Source organism: Tauraco erythrolophus, chromosome 28 (genome assembly GCF_009769465.1).
Source record: "Tauraco erythrolophus isolate bTauEry1 chromosome 28, bTauEry1.pri, whole genome shotgun sequence".
Taxonomy (NCBI): domain Eukaryota; kingdom Metazoa; phylum Chordata; class Aves; order Musophagiformes; family Musophagidae; genus Tauraco; species Tauraco erythrolophus.
This window is the reverse complement of record NC_141492.1, coordinates 6038702-6052673: the sequence shown is the minus strand read 5'-3', so window position 1 is coordinate 6052673 and position 13972 is coordinate 6038702. Positions and strand designations below refer to the sequence as shown.

The following is a 13972-nucleotide window of genomic DNA, read 5'->3' as shown; positions in this document are numbered from 1 at the left end:
TGGGCTCGGGCTGGCGGGGTGGGCGGCCGGTCCTCGGGGCTGTGGGGAGGCGAAGCCACGTCTTCCCGGTCTGCACGAAGCCCCCGTGCCCGGCGGGACTGTGGGGTCCGTTCCTGGCCCGGGGGTGGGCTCCGGCCCGCCCGAGCTGCACCAGGAGCGGGGCCCGGGGCGGGGACGCGAAGGGGCGTTTCACGGGCAGCGCCCGAAGTGCTCTGTCCCCGGCGAGGCGGACGGGCCGGCGGAGCCCCGCGGGGAAAGCGCCCGGCCCGGCCTCGCACCGAGGGCTGGAGCCGTCGGGCGGAGCGGGGCGGCGCCGGTCGCCGGTCCCGCCAGCGAGGGCTGTGCCGGCGGGGGGAGCTGCGGAGCCGCCCGGTCCCCAGCCCGGCCCCGCCGCCCGCCCCCGGCCCGGCCCCGCCGCCCGCCCCCGGCCCGCCCCGGCCCGCCCCCGCCGCGGCGGCGGGCGCCACACGGCCGCCGGTGGCCTCGGCGGCGGCAGCGGCAGGATGCGGGCGGGCCGCGGCTCGGCGGGCGGGGAGGCGGCGGCCGAGGAGGAGGCGGCCGAGGCGGCCAAGCGTGGCGGGGCGGCGGCGGCGGGGCGGGCGCGGGGCCGCGGCGGGAAGGGGTCCCCGAACGGCGAGTGCCGGCGCGGGGACCCGCCGCGCAGCCCCGGCCCGGAGCCGCCCCGCGAGCCCAAGGTCTCGTTCTCCTGCGGCGGCGGCGGCGCGTCCCCCGGCGGGGCCAAGGCGGCCGAGGAGGGCGCGGGCGAGGATGCGGGCGAGGAGGCCCGCGGGAGCCAGGCCAGCTTCATGCAGCGGCAGTTCGGGGCGATGCTCCAGCCCGGCGTCAACAAGTTCTCGCTGCGGATGTTCGGCTCGCAGAAGGCGGTGGAGCGGGAGCAGGAGCGCGTCAAGTCGGCGGGGGCCTGGATCATCCACCCCTACAGCGACTTCAGGTGCGTGCCCGGCCGGGCGGGGGGCGAGCAGCGCGGTGCCCGGGACCCCGCGGGGCTCCGCGCCCGGCTGCAGCCCGCGGGGATGGAGCGTCGGGCCGGGCCGCTGCGTCCGGCCCCGGCCACCGCGGGTGCGGACGGCGGGCGAGCGGAGCCCGGGGCCGGCCCCGCCGGCCGGGGAAGAGGGTGCTGTGCCGTGCCGTGCCGTGCCGTGCCGTGCCGTGCCCGGGGAGAGGGCACCTTGAGCTGTGCTGGAGGTGGCAGCGCGGATGCTGCTGGCCTGTGTGCAGGGAGGGGCTGGTGGCTGGGCATCCCCCTCCCCAGCGGAGCGGCGGTTGATCCGGAGGGGCCAAGAGCCCTCTGCTTTGACAGAGGATGCCCGGGCAAGGGCATCCCCTCGTCCTTTCCCGGGCCTCAGACGGCTCGGGCCAGCAAGGACCCTCTGGAGCCCCACCATGCTGTGGCTCTGCCCCCAGCAGCCCACCGGGGTCTGGGCCGGAGGACGTGCTGCCCTCTCCGCTGCCAAGCAGAGCTTTGCAAAAGCTCCCCCTCCCCTAGGGAGGCCTGATCCTGTCCCTAAGATTCAGGGAGCCTGAGGAGGATTAATCTCGCTCCCAAGAGGACCAGAGACCCCAAGATCGAGCCTGTGCACCTTCCAGCCGAGGGATGGCAAACCCAGGGAGAGGCTCTGCAGCTCCATCTCCTTTGCACCCCCTGAGCCCCGGGGGAGCTCAGAGGCAGCAAATGCCTCCTGGGTTGTGTGCAGGCTACCGAGAGGGATGTACGGCTTGACCGGCTGTGGCCGAGACCCCGCTGGCATCGCTGGTGAGCCAGCCACCAGGGGCCTCTGGTCCAGCGACCTCGAAGGGGCTGAGGGGAGCAAAGGGCTCGGCTCCGAGTCGTTCTGCCACTGTTGTGCTGTGTGGTTTGGGGAGGCTCGAGGGGGTTTGCTGGGTGGTGGCGTGAAGGACACCACTGAGCTAGACCCTGGGATCTCTTCACCACTGACCCTGGCAGGTCCCCACTGCTGCAGGGGTCCCCAGGGCAGGTGGAGACAGCTGTGGGTGTGGGGTCTGCCCTGGCTGGGTGGGCTCAGAGCAGGGACCAGCACCTGCACCTCCTGCTTCCACCCTCGTGCGCTGCTCCTGGGCTGATCTGGCATCTTCCAGAGGAGCAGCTGGGGGCTCTCGGCCTCCTCTCGTGTCTGACCTTCCACACAGGGGTCTTATGGCAGACGTTCCCATTGGGAACCCACCACTGGTTTCCATTGGAGACCCCTCCTTGCCTCGCCAGCTGGGCTCCAGGTCTGCTGCAGAGCCAGGGTGAGGAGTGGCTGCACCGCGTGGCCATCGCCGGTCCTGTGGCGAAGGGAGCTCCGCCGTCCCTGCTGTGGTGGTGCCAGTGGATCCCCAGCACCTGGGTGGCTGGCGAGCCGAGGGCTCTGCCCCTCTGCCACCCGCGCTCTGCTTCACCATCAGCCACTGCAGGCTGTCAGGGGAGGCTCAGAGCGGGGTGACCGCCTGGCCTCGCTGTCCCCCACCACGACTGCCCCGGGGCCAAACCCTGCCCTGCTCCTGCAGCCAACGCTGAGCTGGCAGAGCTGTGGCCCTGCTGGCAGAGCCACGGTGCTGCCGGGAGCAGGGTCTCCAGGCGGTGAGCCTTTCAGTGGGAGCGAGGCCTTGAAGGCTTCCCTGGGACCCAGCAGCGTCGGTCCCCGGGCTGGCGTAGTGGCGGGTGCTGGTCTGCACTGGGGTGACCTTGGGGAGTCAGCTTGGCCGGCCTGGCCCGCGCCGGCTCCATCCCTCCCAAAGTCGCTATCACGACTTGGAACCCGTTGGGGAAGAGCCGCTGGCTGTGCTTTGATGCTGCAAGTGGCGTAGGAGAGTTCCCTGCCCAGCGGGGAGGAGCTGCAGGCAGAGCCGCGGCATCATCTGGGTCTCCGAACGCGCACACGAACAGGGTCGGCTCAAGGCAGGGCTGAAAGCGCGGCTGTGAGGAGCCCACCCTGCTTGTGCATGTTGAGGACACGTGTCCCTGTGTTCCACGTTGTCCTACCTTAAAAAACAATACTGTATTTATCTAGGAATGATAATGGAGCACGAACCCAGCCGTGTTTGCCCTGCAAAGCCCATTTTCTCATCTTAAGCTAAAATCGTTACCCATCTGCATATGTGACATCATTTCATAATCGGAATCATTCAGAGATCCTGTCTCCTTACGGACACGGCGCTGCGATTATTCATGCAAAATTCAGGGGTAGACTTGCTCTGGGAACCAAAGTTGCTGTTTACATAAATATTGAATTATTAGGAAGCAGCCTGGGTGGCTGGTTGAGATCATGAGCTGCAAATCTGATAAAAGAGACCTTGTAAACTGTGTGCTCAAGTAGACAGCGTCGAGCAGAGCCACCTCCTTTTGGGTGGGGTGCTCAGTTTCTTCTCTATCTTCACTGCTTCTGGTCTTTATTGATGGGAGGAAAAAGCTCAGCTAACTCAACTTTTTTGTTATTTCTGTTGGTATTTCTGCAACTGGGGTATCGCTCCTGGAGCAGGACTGGGAGCTGAGGGGCCGCATCCAGCCCTCGTTTTGCGATGGCCTGGGGCACGTTGCTGGTCTCACTCCTGTCTCTACAGCCCGTAGGTAGCCGGGAGCCAGGCTGAGGGGGAGGCCGGTGGTGTTCCTGGGGAGCGGGTGCTCCAGCTGCACGTTGATCCGTTCCCCTTCTCCCGCGGTGAGAGGAGGGCTCCGGCCGGGCGCCTCGCTGGGTGCAGCAGTATCGCCGCGAGCTGCGTGCTGCCGGTGATTCGGTGGTGGTCGTGGCGGTGCCCGTCTCCAGGAGGCTGCTCAACATGGCTACACTGGCATCCCCTCCCGCCAGCCCAGCACACGTGGCCTTCCACGAGGTGAGGGGCTGGGGCTGAGCCGCGGGTTCTCGCTGCTGGTGAATTTCTGCTGCAAGAGCTGGTCCCACAGCTGAGACGGGAGTGAAGGAGCATCCAGAGCACGTGTCCCTGGTGTCGCTTGGCCGGAGCCTTCCTCTTCCAGGCTTAAAACGGTTTCTGAGGCTTTGCTGCTCCTGGATGGTGCCACTGACCTGTTGGTGCCACGGTCAGAGCAGGTGAACCAGGCTCGCCAGCTGTGGTCGCTCCCAATGCGCGTACCAGCGCTGAGAGCTGCTGCTGGTCCCAGTGTCACCGTTTCCTCTGGTGAGGGTGTCAGGGACCCATTCTGCCCCTCTGCGGTGTCAGTGTGGGGCGGTTGCACCTGGGGGTGCTGAAAGCCGCCGCTCGGTCCCCAGGGAAGAAAGGCTGTGACCAGCTGTCTGGGGGGATTGTGAAGGTTTGGGCCCTTGGGCAGTTTGCAAAGCCTTTATCTGCCCGCCCCTCCCCAGGCACCGCAGGCGTTTCCAGGGGAGAGCAGCACCAGCACCATCGCTCATCACAACGGGCTGTCCTGGGATGCGGGGGTACGGACAGCGCGTTGGGCGCTGTACCTCGCTGCTCTCTCGACTTGGGCAAACTTCTGCTGTTGGCTTCTTAACCCACTTCTGAGAGCGGCCTCGTTTTTAGAATATAAGTATTTAGTGCAAGTTCATGAAGTGCCGATCCCGCACTGATCCCACGCTGCTCTGGGCAGCCTGGCCGTTTGCAGCTGGGGCCCCGGTCCGGGTTGAGGGGCTCAGCTCTCGGGGCAGCTCCTGCAGAGCGGCGTCTTGAGGAGCCGCGTCCACCCAGGCAGGCTGGCGAGCGGGCGGCTCAGCGCCCGGTCAGTGGCATCACTGCGGAGGGGAGCGATGCGTTGCACCAAGCGTGCGGAGGAGGCTGGATCGTCCCCAGTAGCACCCAGAGCTCTGTGTGCCAGCGATGGAGCTGAGCAGGGACGTCCCTGGTATCCTGCAGCTGAGCCTCCTTGGACAGCTTGGGGGGGTTCTCCTGGCCCCCTCCCAGGTGGTGACAGTGGCTGGACAGGGAGATGCTTCTGCTGTGGCCATTGGGATTGGCCCTTGCACCTCTCCGGCCTCGCGGTCTCCATTGGGGTTTTGGAGGTGCCGGGGAGACGGCAGCTCTGCGGAGGGATGTGCTCTGGGGTCTCGGGTGCAGGAGCGTGATGGGGTCCCTGGGAGTCGGTGGGGGGGCTCAGCCCCTGCCCAAGGCCTGTGGGGCGGCTCCGCTGTGCCAGGCTTTGGGCAGGTGATGGAGCAGGAATGCAGCAGCCCCTGCTCTCAGGGGCTTTCGACATCTTCTGTCATCGTCGCTGTCATTCAATTGGGTCAGAAGCAAGGGAGGGGGTGCCGAGGATCCTAATTAATTTGTTTTCAGATATTTTTAGTAGCTTGGATTGGATCTTTTTCTCTGTGCACACACTGCCCTCCGAGGAAGAAAGCGTTGGCACTGCACCCAGGTCCCCAAAGAGATCGCAGAGTCAGTTGTGTGCGTTGGGGGGATCAGGAGCAGTTTGTCTTTCTCAATAGGCCGAATTGGGCCCTGGCTCAGCCAGATTGCAAAGGGATTTGAGCCAGCGGAGAGTTCGCCCAGCTGGCACGGTTATTTAATCTTTGCTCTTCGCAGCTCTGCATGGCCAGGGCCCCCGTGGGACTCGCTTTGTGCAGCAGGGTCAGTCTGCAGCGAGAGCTGCCGGGGGTCCGTGGGACAGATCCAGCCCGGTGCTGCTGCCGTGGCCCCAGCAGCGGCTCTGCCAATGCCAGCGTCTCTGGGGGGTCGTGCTGTGCCCATGCGGCTGGAACTCGGGGGTCCGGCAGGGCCCACCACAGCCGCAGCTTTGCTGCCCGTGGTGGGTCGCAGGGTGCTGGAGCCGCTCGGGGCCGGTGGCTGGAGGTGGCTCGTGGGGGGAGCACAGCCCGTCCTCCTGGCTGGAGCTGGCAAGAGATGGCCCTGGGTGTGAAGTCATGGTTGTGCAGCAGTGACATCACTCACGGTTGCCATGGCAATGTCTCACATGGGGAAGGTGTCATTGGAGAAAGGTCAGGAGCTGGGATGCTCAGCTCCTTCTGGTCCTGCTAACCTGCACGAGGGGGGGGGGGAGCGGATGCATCCGGCCCATCTCCCGTTCCTGTTCGCGGGGGGTCTCTGCCCTCGTCCCCCCACCCTGGGTGCACCCGGGCACCCCTGTCCAGTGGCTCCTGGGGCGCTGCCCGGGGCGGGTGCCCTGGCAGGGTGCGCTGAGCGGGGTTGAGGGTCCTGGGGGGCGACTGACCCTCCTGCCCCCCAGGCGAGCAGCGGGGCGGGGGTCCGCTCGCACGATGCCGCCGGGACGGCGCTGCCGTGACCTTGCCGCGCTCGGAAAGGTCGTCGGTGCCCCGCGGGCGGGAGGGGCGGGGGCGGGAGGGGGCCGCGGCGGGGCCGTGCGGACCCGCAGAGGCGAAGGCGGCCGTTCCCCCCCACCCCCCCGCCGTCGGGCCGGGGCCGCGGGCGGTGCCGGCTCCAGCTGCAGCCGTACGTGACCGGCTGCACCGGGAGCCGCCGCCGCTCCGGCCACCGCGCTGCCGGGCTCTGCCGCGCAGCCCCCGGCCCGGCCCGGGGAGGTGGCGGGGGGACGGCCCTGGCTGCCCCCGGGGACTCTGCCCCCGTCCTTGGGTCCCCTGGAGCGGGGAGGGGTGGGGGCCGCTCCCGGGGCAGCGGTGGGGCAGAGCGCGGTGCCCTCACCGCGCTGGCGGGTTGGGGTGAGGGTGGTCCCCGGCCCGCGGGCTGCCCCGGAGCGGCTCCGCGGGAGGGTCCCCCTCGCCCTGGGACCTGCCTGAGTCTGGGTGCTCCGGGCAAACCCCCGGCCAAACCAGCGCAGTGGGAAGAGCCCCCCGTAGCAGGCACCTCCCACCTCACCCTGCACCCCTCTGCACTGCACATCCACCGCGGACTGGCCTGGCCCGCAGGATCAGGCCCACGGGCAGTTTGGAGATGGGGGAGCAGGATGTGGTCCGTGGGGAGAGGAGAGGAGCCTGTGGCAGAGGCAGTGCCCATGCAACAGCACCCTGGCAGTGTGAGTCCCTCAGGGCAGGGCACAGTGGCCGGGTCCCCTTGACGCGGGGGGTGGCTGCGGGTGCTGGTGACACCCTCCTCCATCCTCTCGCTCCCCAGGTTTTACTGGGACTTCACGATGCTGCTCTTCATGGTGGGCAATCTGATCATCATTCCCGTGGGCATCACCTTCTTCAAGGAGGAGACCACGGCACCCTGGATCGTGTTCAACGTGGTCTCCGACACCTTCTTCCTGATGGACCTGGTGCTGAACTTCCGGACAGGGATTGTCATTGAGGACAACACAGAAATCATCCTGGACCCCGAGAGGATCAAGAAGAAGTACCTCAAGACCTGGTTTGTGGTGGACTTTGTCTCCTCCATCCCCGTGGACTACGTCTTCCTCATTGTGGAGAAGGGCATAGACTCGGAGGTGTACAAGACGGCCCGCGCTCTCCGCATCGTCCGCTTCACCAAGATCCTCAGTCTGCTGCGGCTCCTCCGCCTCTCCCGGCTCATCCGCTACATCCACCAGTGGGAGGAGGTGAGGGTCCTGCGGGACGTGGCCCCACGCTGGGTCCCTCCTCTGGCAGCGGCAGGACAGGCTGGAGAGAGCAGGAGCCCGGAGGGACCCCGCGAGGGCGGCCAGGTTTGGTCCTGGTGCCGCGGTACCGCACCAGCCATGGGCGACAGCATGGCTGGCACAAGCAGGCATGCTGGCTCGTGCTGCACTGGCAGCTCGACCGCATCGCCCTGCTCAGCTCCCCGAGCGCTGGGGCAGGTGATGCTCCTCCGGTCCCTCAGGGAACGCTGGGGAGGGCTGCAGGAACCCCAGCCCCTCAGCGGCAGCAGGACCCCTGGGTCCCCGGGCAGGAGGCAGGGTGCTGCCTGGGCTCGGCACACCCGGGGCTGCGTGGGCTCCTCAGCGACGTGCCTTTGTGTCGGGATGTGGCACGCTCAGCTTTGCCGCGTGGCTCCAGCGCGTGGGCTGGTGCCTCCGGCAGCTCCGCTGGCTGAGGCCGTGCAGGTGCTCACTGTAGCGTGGAGCCGGCTGTGCACCCGCGAGCTGAAGGGGTGGCGAGCACCTTCGCTCCCTCCTCCTCCTCCTCCTTCTCTTCCTTCTCCTCTTCCACTGCCGCCACGTGTCCCCAGCCTGCCAGAGGCGTGTGGGGCTCTTGGCCGGGTGTACCCCACCTCGTGCAGGCTCCGGTGGGTGAGAACCGCCTGACAGTGCCGCAGGGACCCGTGGTGCAGCCTGGGCACGGTTCTCCCTGCCCGCATCCCCCTGCCCTGTGCCCTTCTCTTGCTCCTTCCTCGGACTGGGCTCTGCTGCAGGAGCGTCCTGTGCCTCCTGCAACCCCCCCTGTCCCAAAGCGTGTCGGTCCCCGCGGTCCCTCCCCTGCCGGGGCTCCGGCTCTGCGCCCTTTTCACTTTCGGCTGGGACTTAGCAGGGAGAGCCCCGGCGCCCAGTTAAGCCCCTGTGTGGCTGCCCAGATTATCCTGGTAATCGCATCCGCTTACCGGGGCCGGGAGCGCGGCCCTGATCCCGGCGGGACCTCGCCTGCTCTCGGAGGCACCGCGGTCCGGGCTGGTGGATGGCGGATGTCTCTGGGGGGGCCGCATGTGCCTGATTTTGCCCCTGGCAGCAGCCGGGAGAGGGGCAGCTGCCCCGGGGGGCGATTGCCGCTGCCAGAGCAGGGAAGGGACGTGCCCGAGGCTGGCAGAGATGGGGATGGGGCTGCTCCTGCCTGTCCTCACCCTGGACTGCCCTTTCCCCAGCCCCTCGCGCTCCAGCTTGTTCCCTCCCTGTCACATCCCACCAGCTCTGCCATGTCCTGCCCACGGTGTGCCCGGGCAGGAGCCGCAGAGCCCAGGGTGGGCGCAGAGGAAGAAGGGGATGCCATGCCCTTGCCCTTGCCCTTGCCCTTGCCCTGTGGCAACTCTGTGTGATGCCATAGGGCTCCAGCCTTAGACATGCAGCGGAGGGAGACTGGGGATTTCACTGCCAGGGAGTTAATTTCTTTCTTTTTGCTCCCCTTGAATTCACCTTTTCTGGACCCTAAAAATACTAAAGGGAAAGGAACAAGCCCTCACTCAGCCCGTGGCTCAGCGTGTGACCAGGCGCACGCGTCTCTGCCCCCAGGGTTTGCCTGGGCTGGTGCCCTGGGCGAGAGGTGCCAGGCTGGGAGCAGGGATGCTCTGATAGGGACTGAGGGTGGGTGCTGGGAGCACCGTGGTGGGTCCCCACGGTCACAGCTCCCTCCTGCACCCGCCCTGGCCCGGGGGCTCTCCCAGGTGTCGCTGATGGGTCTCAGTGTTTGATGCTCCTGTAGCCGCCAGCGCTGGGGGGGGGTCACAGTCCCAGCCCGTCGAGTGGCATCTCTGGCAGAGCAGACTGGGTGGAGTGGCCCTGGCTGCTCTCTCCACACTGGGGTCTCGCTGCAGCCCCACCCTGACGTGGGCACCTCGGACCCTTTTTACCAAAAGCCGCCCCATGGCTGAGCCTGGCCCCCCCACACTCACTGCCCGGGGGCTGCCCCACTCCCTCCCCAGTGCCCAGAGTATTTGGCTCTCCCTGAGCATCCGCCAGTGCTGGCTTATCCTCATCCCTGCTCGCTGCCATTAGCGCTTTCCGGGGCGGCAGCGTGGCGGCATCCCGCTGGCTATAAATAGGCAGTTGGAGCGCAGCTGCCACGGGGAGGGCCCTGAGTGCCAATTTCTGCTGAGGCCGTGTGGGTCAGTGCCCCAAGCGGGGCTGGGCAGTGGGGGGACGGCACCTGTGCTCACCCTCTGCTGTCCCACCCCACCCGTGTGCCCGCAGATCTTCCACATGACCTACGACCTGGCCAGTGCGGTGATGAGGATCATCAACCTCATTGGGATGATGCTGCTGCTCTGCCACTGGGACGGCTGCCTGCAGTTCCTCGTGCCCATGCTGCAGGACTTCCCCCAGAACTGCTGGGTCTCCATCAACGGGATGGTGGTGAGTGCCAGCCTCGACCCCATGGGGCTCCCCACCTCCCCTGGGCCCCTGTCCATCCCCGTGTCCACCTGCCCCAGGAGATGCCATCCCTGCGCCGGCTGGTGCCGCGGCGACCCGATGGTGTGAGTGCAGAGGGTGCGCAGGGCACCCCATGCCCGCTGCGGCCAGTCTCCCCAGTGAGGTCTCACGGGACTCGGGGCAGCGGATCGATCCGCGCGGGTGGAAGATGCTGACACGGCGCTCTGCCCCGTCCCCTGCCACCTCCTCCCTGATCATTAGCAACAAAGCTGCTATTAATAAATAATGGGCCACGTTTCTAATTGCTCCCTCTCAACCCTGCAGCCTCCTACAAATGGCTCTTCTCCTTCCGTCCGTCGTGTCCCGTTCCGCTGCTGTTGCCATCCCTGCTCCGTCCCCCCACTTGCCTCCCTCCCCTTCCTCTGCTGCCTGTCTCGGCCTTGGCCTTTCCCAGGGCTTCGCGTGAGGCTGAGCCGGGGGATTCCTCCCCAGGAGCCCCCAGCCCGTCCCTGCCTGCAGCCACCCGCTGTCCCAGCCGCGTCCGCCGGCTCCCACGTGCAAGTGGTGCAATAACTCAGTGGCTTCTGCAAACTGGGAGCTCGTTCCCATCAGAGCATTCCACAGGGGATCGCTGCTTTTGTGCATCAGCCTAAAAAACCCACCAAATAAAATGACGACCTAAAGCGAAGCTGCGCGCGCGGTGGGGTGCAGAGACCCGCCGGGAAGCGGTGGAGCGCCGCGGGATGCTTTGGGTTTGTTGGCATCTCAAAACTGTCAAAAACCCAACCGACCAACCAACCCGCCCTCCTGCCGCGCGCCGTGGGGAGGTGCGGGCACAGCACCCGGCTGCTCTGCCAGGCCCAAGCCAGGGCGTCGTACCACGAGCGCCTGTACGCGCACGCACGCGTGCGAGCAGCCGTGCACCGGCCGGGGCTGAGCGCCGCCGCCGTCCTGTCGCTGCAGAACGACTCCTGGAGTGAGCTGTACTCCTTCGCCCTCTTCAAGTCCATGAGCCACATGCTCTGCATCGGCTACGGGAAGCAGGCGCCCGAGAGCATGACGGACATCTGGCTGACGATGCTGAGCATGATCGTGGGGGCCACCTGCTACGCCATGTTCATCGGCCACGCCACCGCCCTCATCCAGTCGCTGGACTCCTCCCGGCGCCAGTACCAGGAGAAGGTAGGACAGGGCTGGACGGGGACTGCAGCACCTGCCCTGTGCCTGGCTGTCGCACCCACTCCTGGAGCCGCAGTGGCACCAGCAAGAGCTCCTGTCGAACCCGTCTGCGGGTGTGGGAGTGGGACCCGTGACCCACCCAGTGGAGCAGGGATGTGGGTGGGGGTCCCGGCCCAGCTGGGTGCTGACGCTGCCTCTCCCCCCCAGTACAAGCAGGTGGAGCAGTACATGTCCTTCCACAAGCTGCCCGCCGATTTCCGCCAGAAGATCCACGACTACTACGAGCACCGCTACCAGGGCAAGATGTTCGACGAGGACAGCATCCTTGGGGAGCTCAACGAGCCCCTGCGTGAGGTGAGGGCCCCAGGGGCTGGAGAGCTGGCCGTGGGATGCCGCGGTGAGGATGGGCACCTCTCTGAGCCCCCCAACAGCGACAGCCTCCCTGCTCCCGGCTGCGAGGAGGCCGCAGGTTCTCCAGCTGCTGCAGGGCGGGTGCTCGGGGTCGAGCACCTCTTGCTCTGGCTTTGCAGCTCCGAGCGCGAGTGTGCCCGTCCTCAGTCTGGGTGCTGACGTGTCTGTGTGTGCTGACACCTCTGTGCTCGTGAGCCTGCCCCGGGGGGGGACCATGCATGTCCCCCCCAACCCGGTCCATCACCTCCTTCCCCTGCAGGAAATTGTGAACTTCAACTGCCGCAAGCTGGTGGCCTCCATGCCGCTGTTTGCCAACGCAGACCCCAACTTCGTCACGGCGATGCTCACCAAGCTGAAGTTCGAGGTGTTTCAGCCGGGCGACTACATCATCCGCGAGGGCACCATTGGCAAGAAGATGTACTTCATCCAGCACGGGGTGGTCAGCATCCTCACCAAGGGCAACAAGGAGATGAAACTCTCTGACGGCTCCTACTTCGGAGGTGAGCAGAGGGGGGCTGAGCCCGGGCCCCCCCGGGGTCTGTGAGAGGCAATGGGGGACTGGTGCTGACCCACTGCGCGGTGGTTCCACCCCGTGCTCCTGCCCGTCCCTGTTTCCAGTCCACACTGGTGCTGTTTTGACTTTGGCACCGTTGTATCCCCCTGCAGAGATCTGCCTGCTGACCCGCGGCCGGCGCACGGCCAGCGTCCGGGCGGACACCTACTGCCGCCTGTACTCGCTCTCAGTGGACAACTTCAACGAGGTGCTGGAGGAGTACCCCATGATGAGACGGGCCTTCGAGACCGTGGCCATCGACCGCCTCGATCGCATCGGTATGGCACCGGGATGCTGGGAGGGGCCGTTCCAGCAGCACGGGACAGCTGGGGCCAGGGGATCTCACGGTGCTCCCCCTCTTGCCCTCCCTGCAGGGAAGAAGAACTCAATCCTGCTCCACAAAGTACAGCACGACCTCAACTCAGGTGTCTTCAACAATCAGGAGAACGAGATCATCCAGGAGATCGTCAAGTACGACCGGGAGATGGTGCAGCAGGCGGAGCTGCAGCAGCACACGGCCGTGTACAGCCCCGTCCAGCCCCAGGTCACCTCCGCCATCGCCACCCTCCAGCAAGCCGTCGCCATGAGCTTCTGCCCGCAGATGGCCAGCCCGCTGGTGGGCTCCATGGCGCTGGGTTCGCCCCGCGTGATGCGCCGCTTGCAGTACGCCCAGGCCGTGCCCAGCCCCTTCGCCGTCTCCCCCGTCCTGCTGCAGCAGAGCCCCCCGCAGCAGCCGCAGCCCCCCGTGCCCCACGCCAACCCCTCGCCCTCGCAGGACCAGGCGCAGCCCGCGGCCCTGCCCGCCTCCACCAGCGCCTTCGCCGCCGCTGCAGCCAGCCCGCCGTCCCAAAGCCCCCTGGCCAGCCGGACGTTCGCCTATGGAGGGGCCGGGGGGCAGCTGGGCTCCCAGCTCTCCCTCAGCCAGCAGCAGGGCCCCGGCTCGCCGCAGCGCCCCGCCGCCCACAAAAGCGCGCAGGCGCTGCACACCGGCGGCCTCAGCCAGGAGTCGCGGCCCCTGTCGGCTTCGCAGCCCTCCCTGCCCCACGGGCTGGTGGCCGGTGGCACCCAGAGCCCCCCAGCCTCGGCCCGCGAGTCCTGCGTCTCCATCGGCGGGAGCCCCGCCACCGCCTCGCCGGGCCCCGGCCCCCCAGCCGGGCTCCGAGGCCAAGCGCCCTCGCGGGGGGCCCCGGCCCACCCGGCGGCCGCGGGCTCGGTGCACGCAGGGCCGCTTGCCCTGCCGCAGGACTCGGCGGCCGCCCGCAAGGATTCAGCGGCCAGCACGCCCGACACGGACCCGGCCAAGTCCAGGCTGTCTTCCAACTTGTGACCTCCGCACCGCGCCAGGCGTGGGGACGAGCGCGCCGGAGGGGGCTGCGGCGGCGAGTCCCGTCTCACCCCGCGCCCGCCCCGTGCCGCCCCGCCGAGGAGCGCCGGGTGAGGGTCGCGGCCGCCCCACCGACTGTGTCCCCCTGCGGCGGCGCCAGCCCTGCTCCCCGGTGTCCTCCTGCCATGCGCTGCAGAGTGGGGCATCTGCCGGGGGTGGGCACGGGGCCTCTGCACCCCCAACCCACTGCGGGGGGCCGAGCTGAGCCCCCACCCACGTCGCCTCCAACCAAAGTCTGGCCCATCTCCCGCTCCCCACGGCGAAGCCCCGCTGCCCCCCCGGCTGCCCCATAGAAGCCACAGCTGCATCGTCCCCCGTGATCAACCCTGTGTATGGTATTTATGACCCGAACGCCTCCCCGTGCGTGTGCATCCGCAGGACGCTCCCGCGGCCTTTCGGCGCGCTGGCCACCCCCCCACAGTCCAGGGCAAGGGGTGACAGTCCAGGACTGGAGGTAAGTTGGGGGGGTCTGAGGGATGGTTGCCCCGAGGCTCGTGAGCACCCCACACACACGCTGTCCCCC

At 67.6% G+C, this 13972-nt stretch overlaps 1 protein-coding gene across 1 annotated transcript; it reads left to right on the top strand.

Moving 5' to 3' along the window:
* Positions 1 to 503: 503 nt before the first annotated feature.
* HCN2 (hyperpolarization activated cyclic nucleotide gated potassium and sodium channel 2) lies at positions 504 to 13392 on the top strand. The gene is made up of 8 exons (XM_086627619.1): positions 504 to 952; positions 7042 to 7465; positions 9743 to 9904; positions 10886 to 11104; positions 11309 to 11455; positions 11772 to 12012; positions 12179 to 12343; positions 12440 to 13392. The coding sequence occupies exons 1-8, from the start codon at positions 504 to 506 to the stop codon at positions 13390 to 13392; spliced, it is 2760 nt and encodes a 919-aa protein (XP_086483745.1).
* Positions 13393 to 13972: the final 580 nt, after the last annotated feature.

Excerpts from the sequence above, each read along its gene's own strand:
- HCN2 (XM_086627619.1), top strand. The coding sequence starts at position 504 with ATGCGGGCGGGCCGCGGCTCGGCGGGCGGGGAGGCGGCGGCCGAGGAG. Across the intron at positions 11,105-11,308 it reads GGCGCCAGTACCAGGAGAAG|TACAAGCAGGTGGAGCAGTA; the intron begins GTAGGACAGGGC and ends TCTCCCCCCCAG. Across the intron at positions 11,456-11,771 it reads TCAACGAGCCCCTGCGTGAG|GAAATTGTGAACTTCAACTG; the intron begins GTGAGGGCCCCA and ends CTTCCCCTGCAG.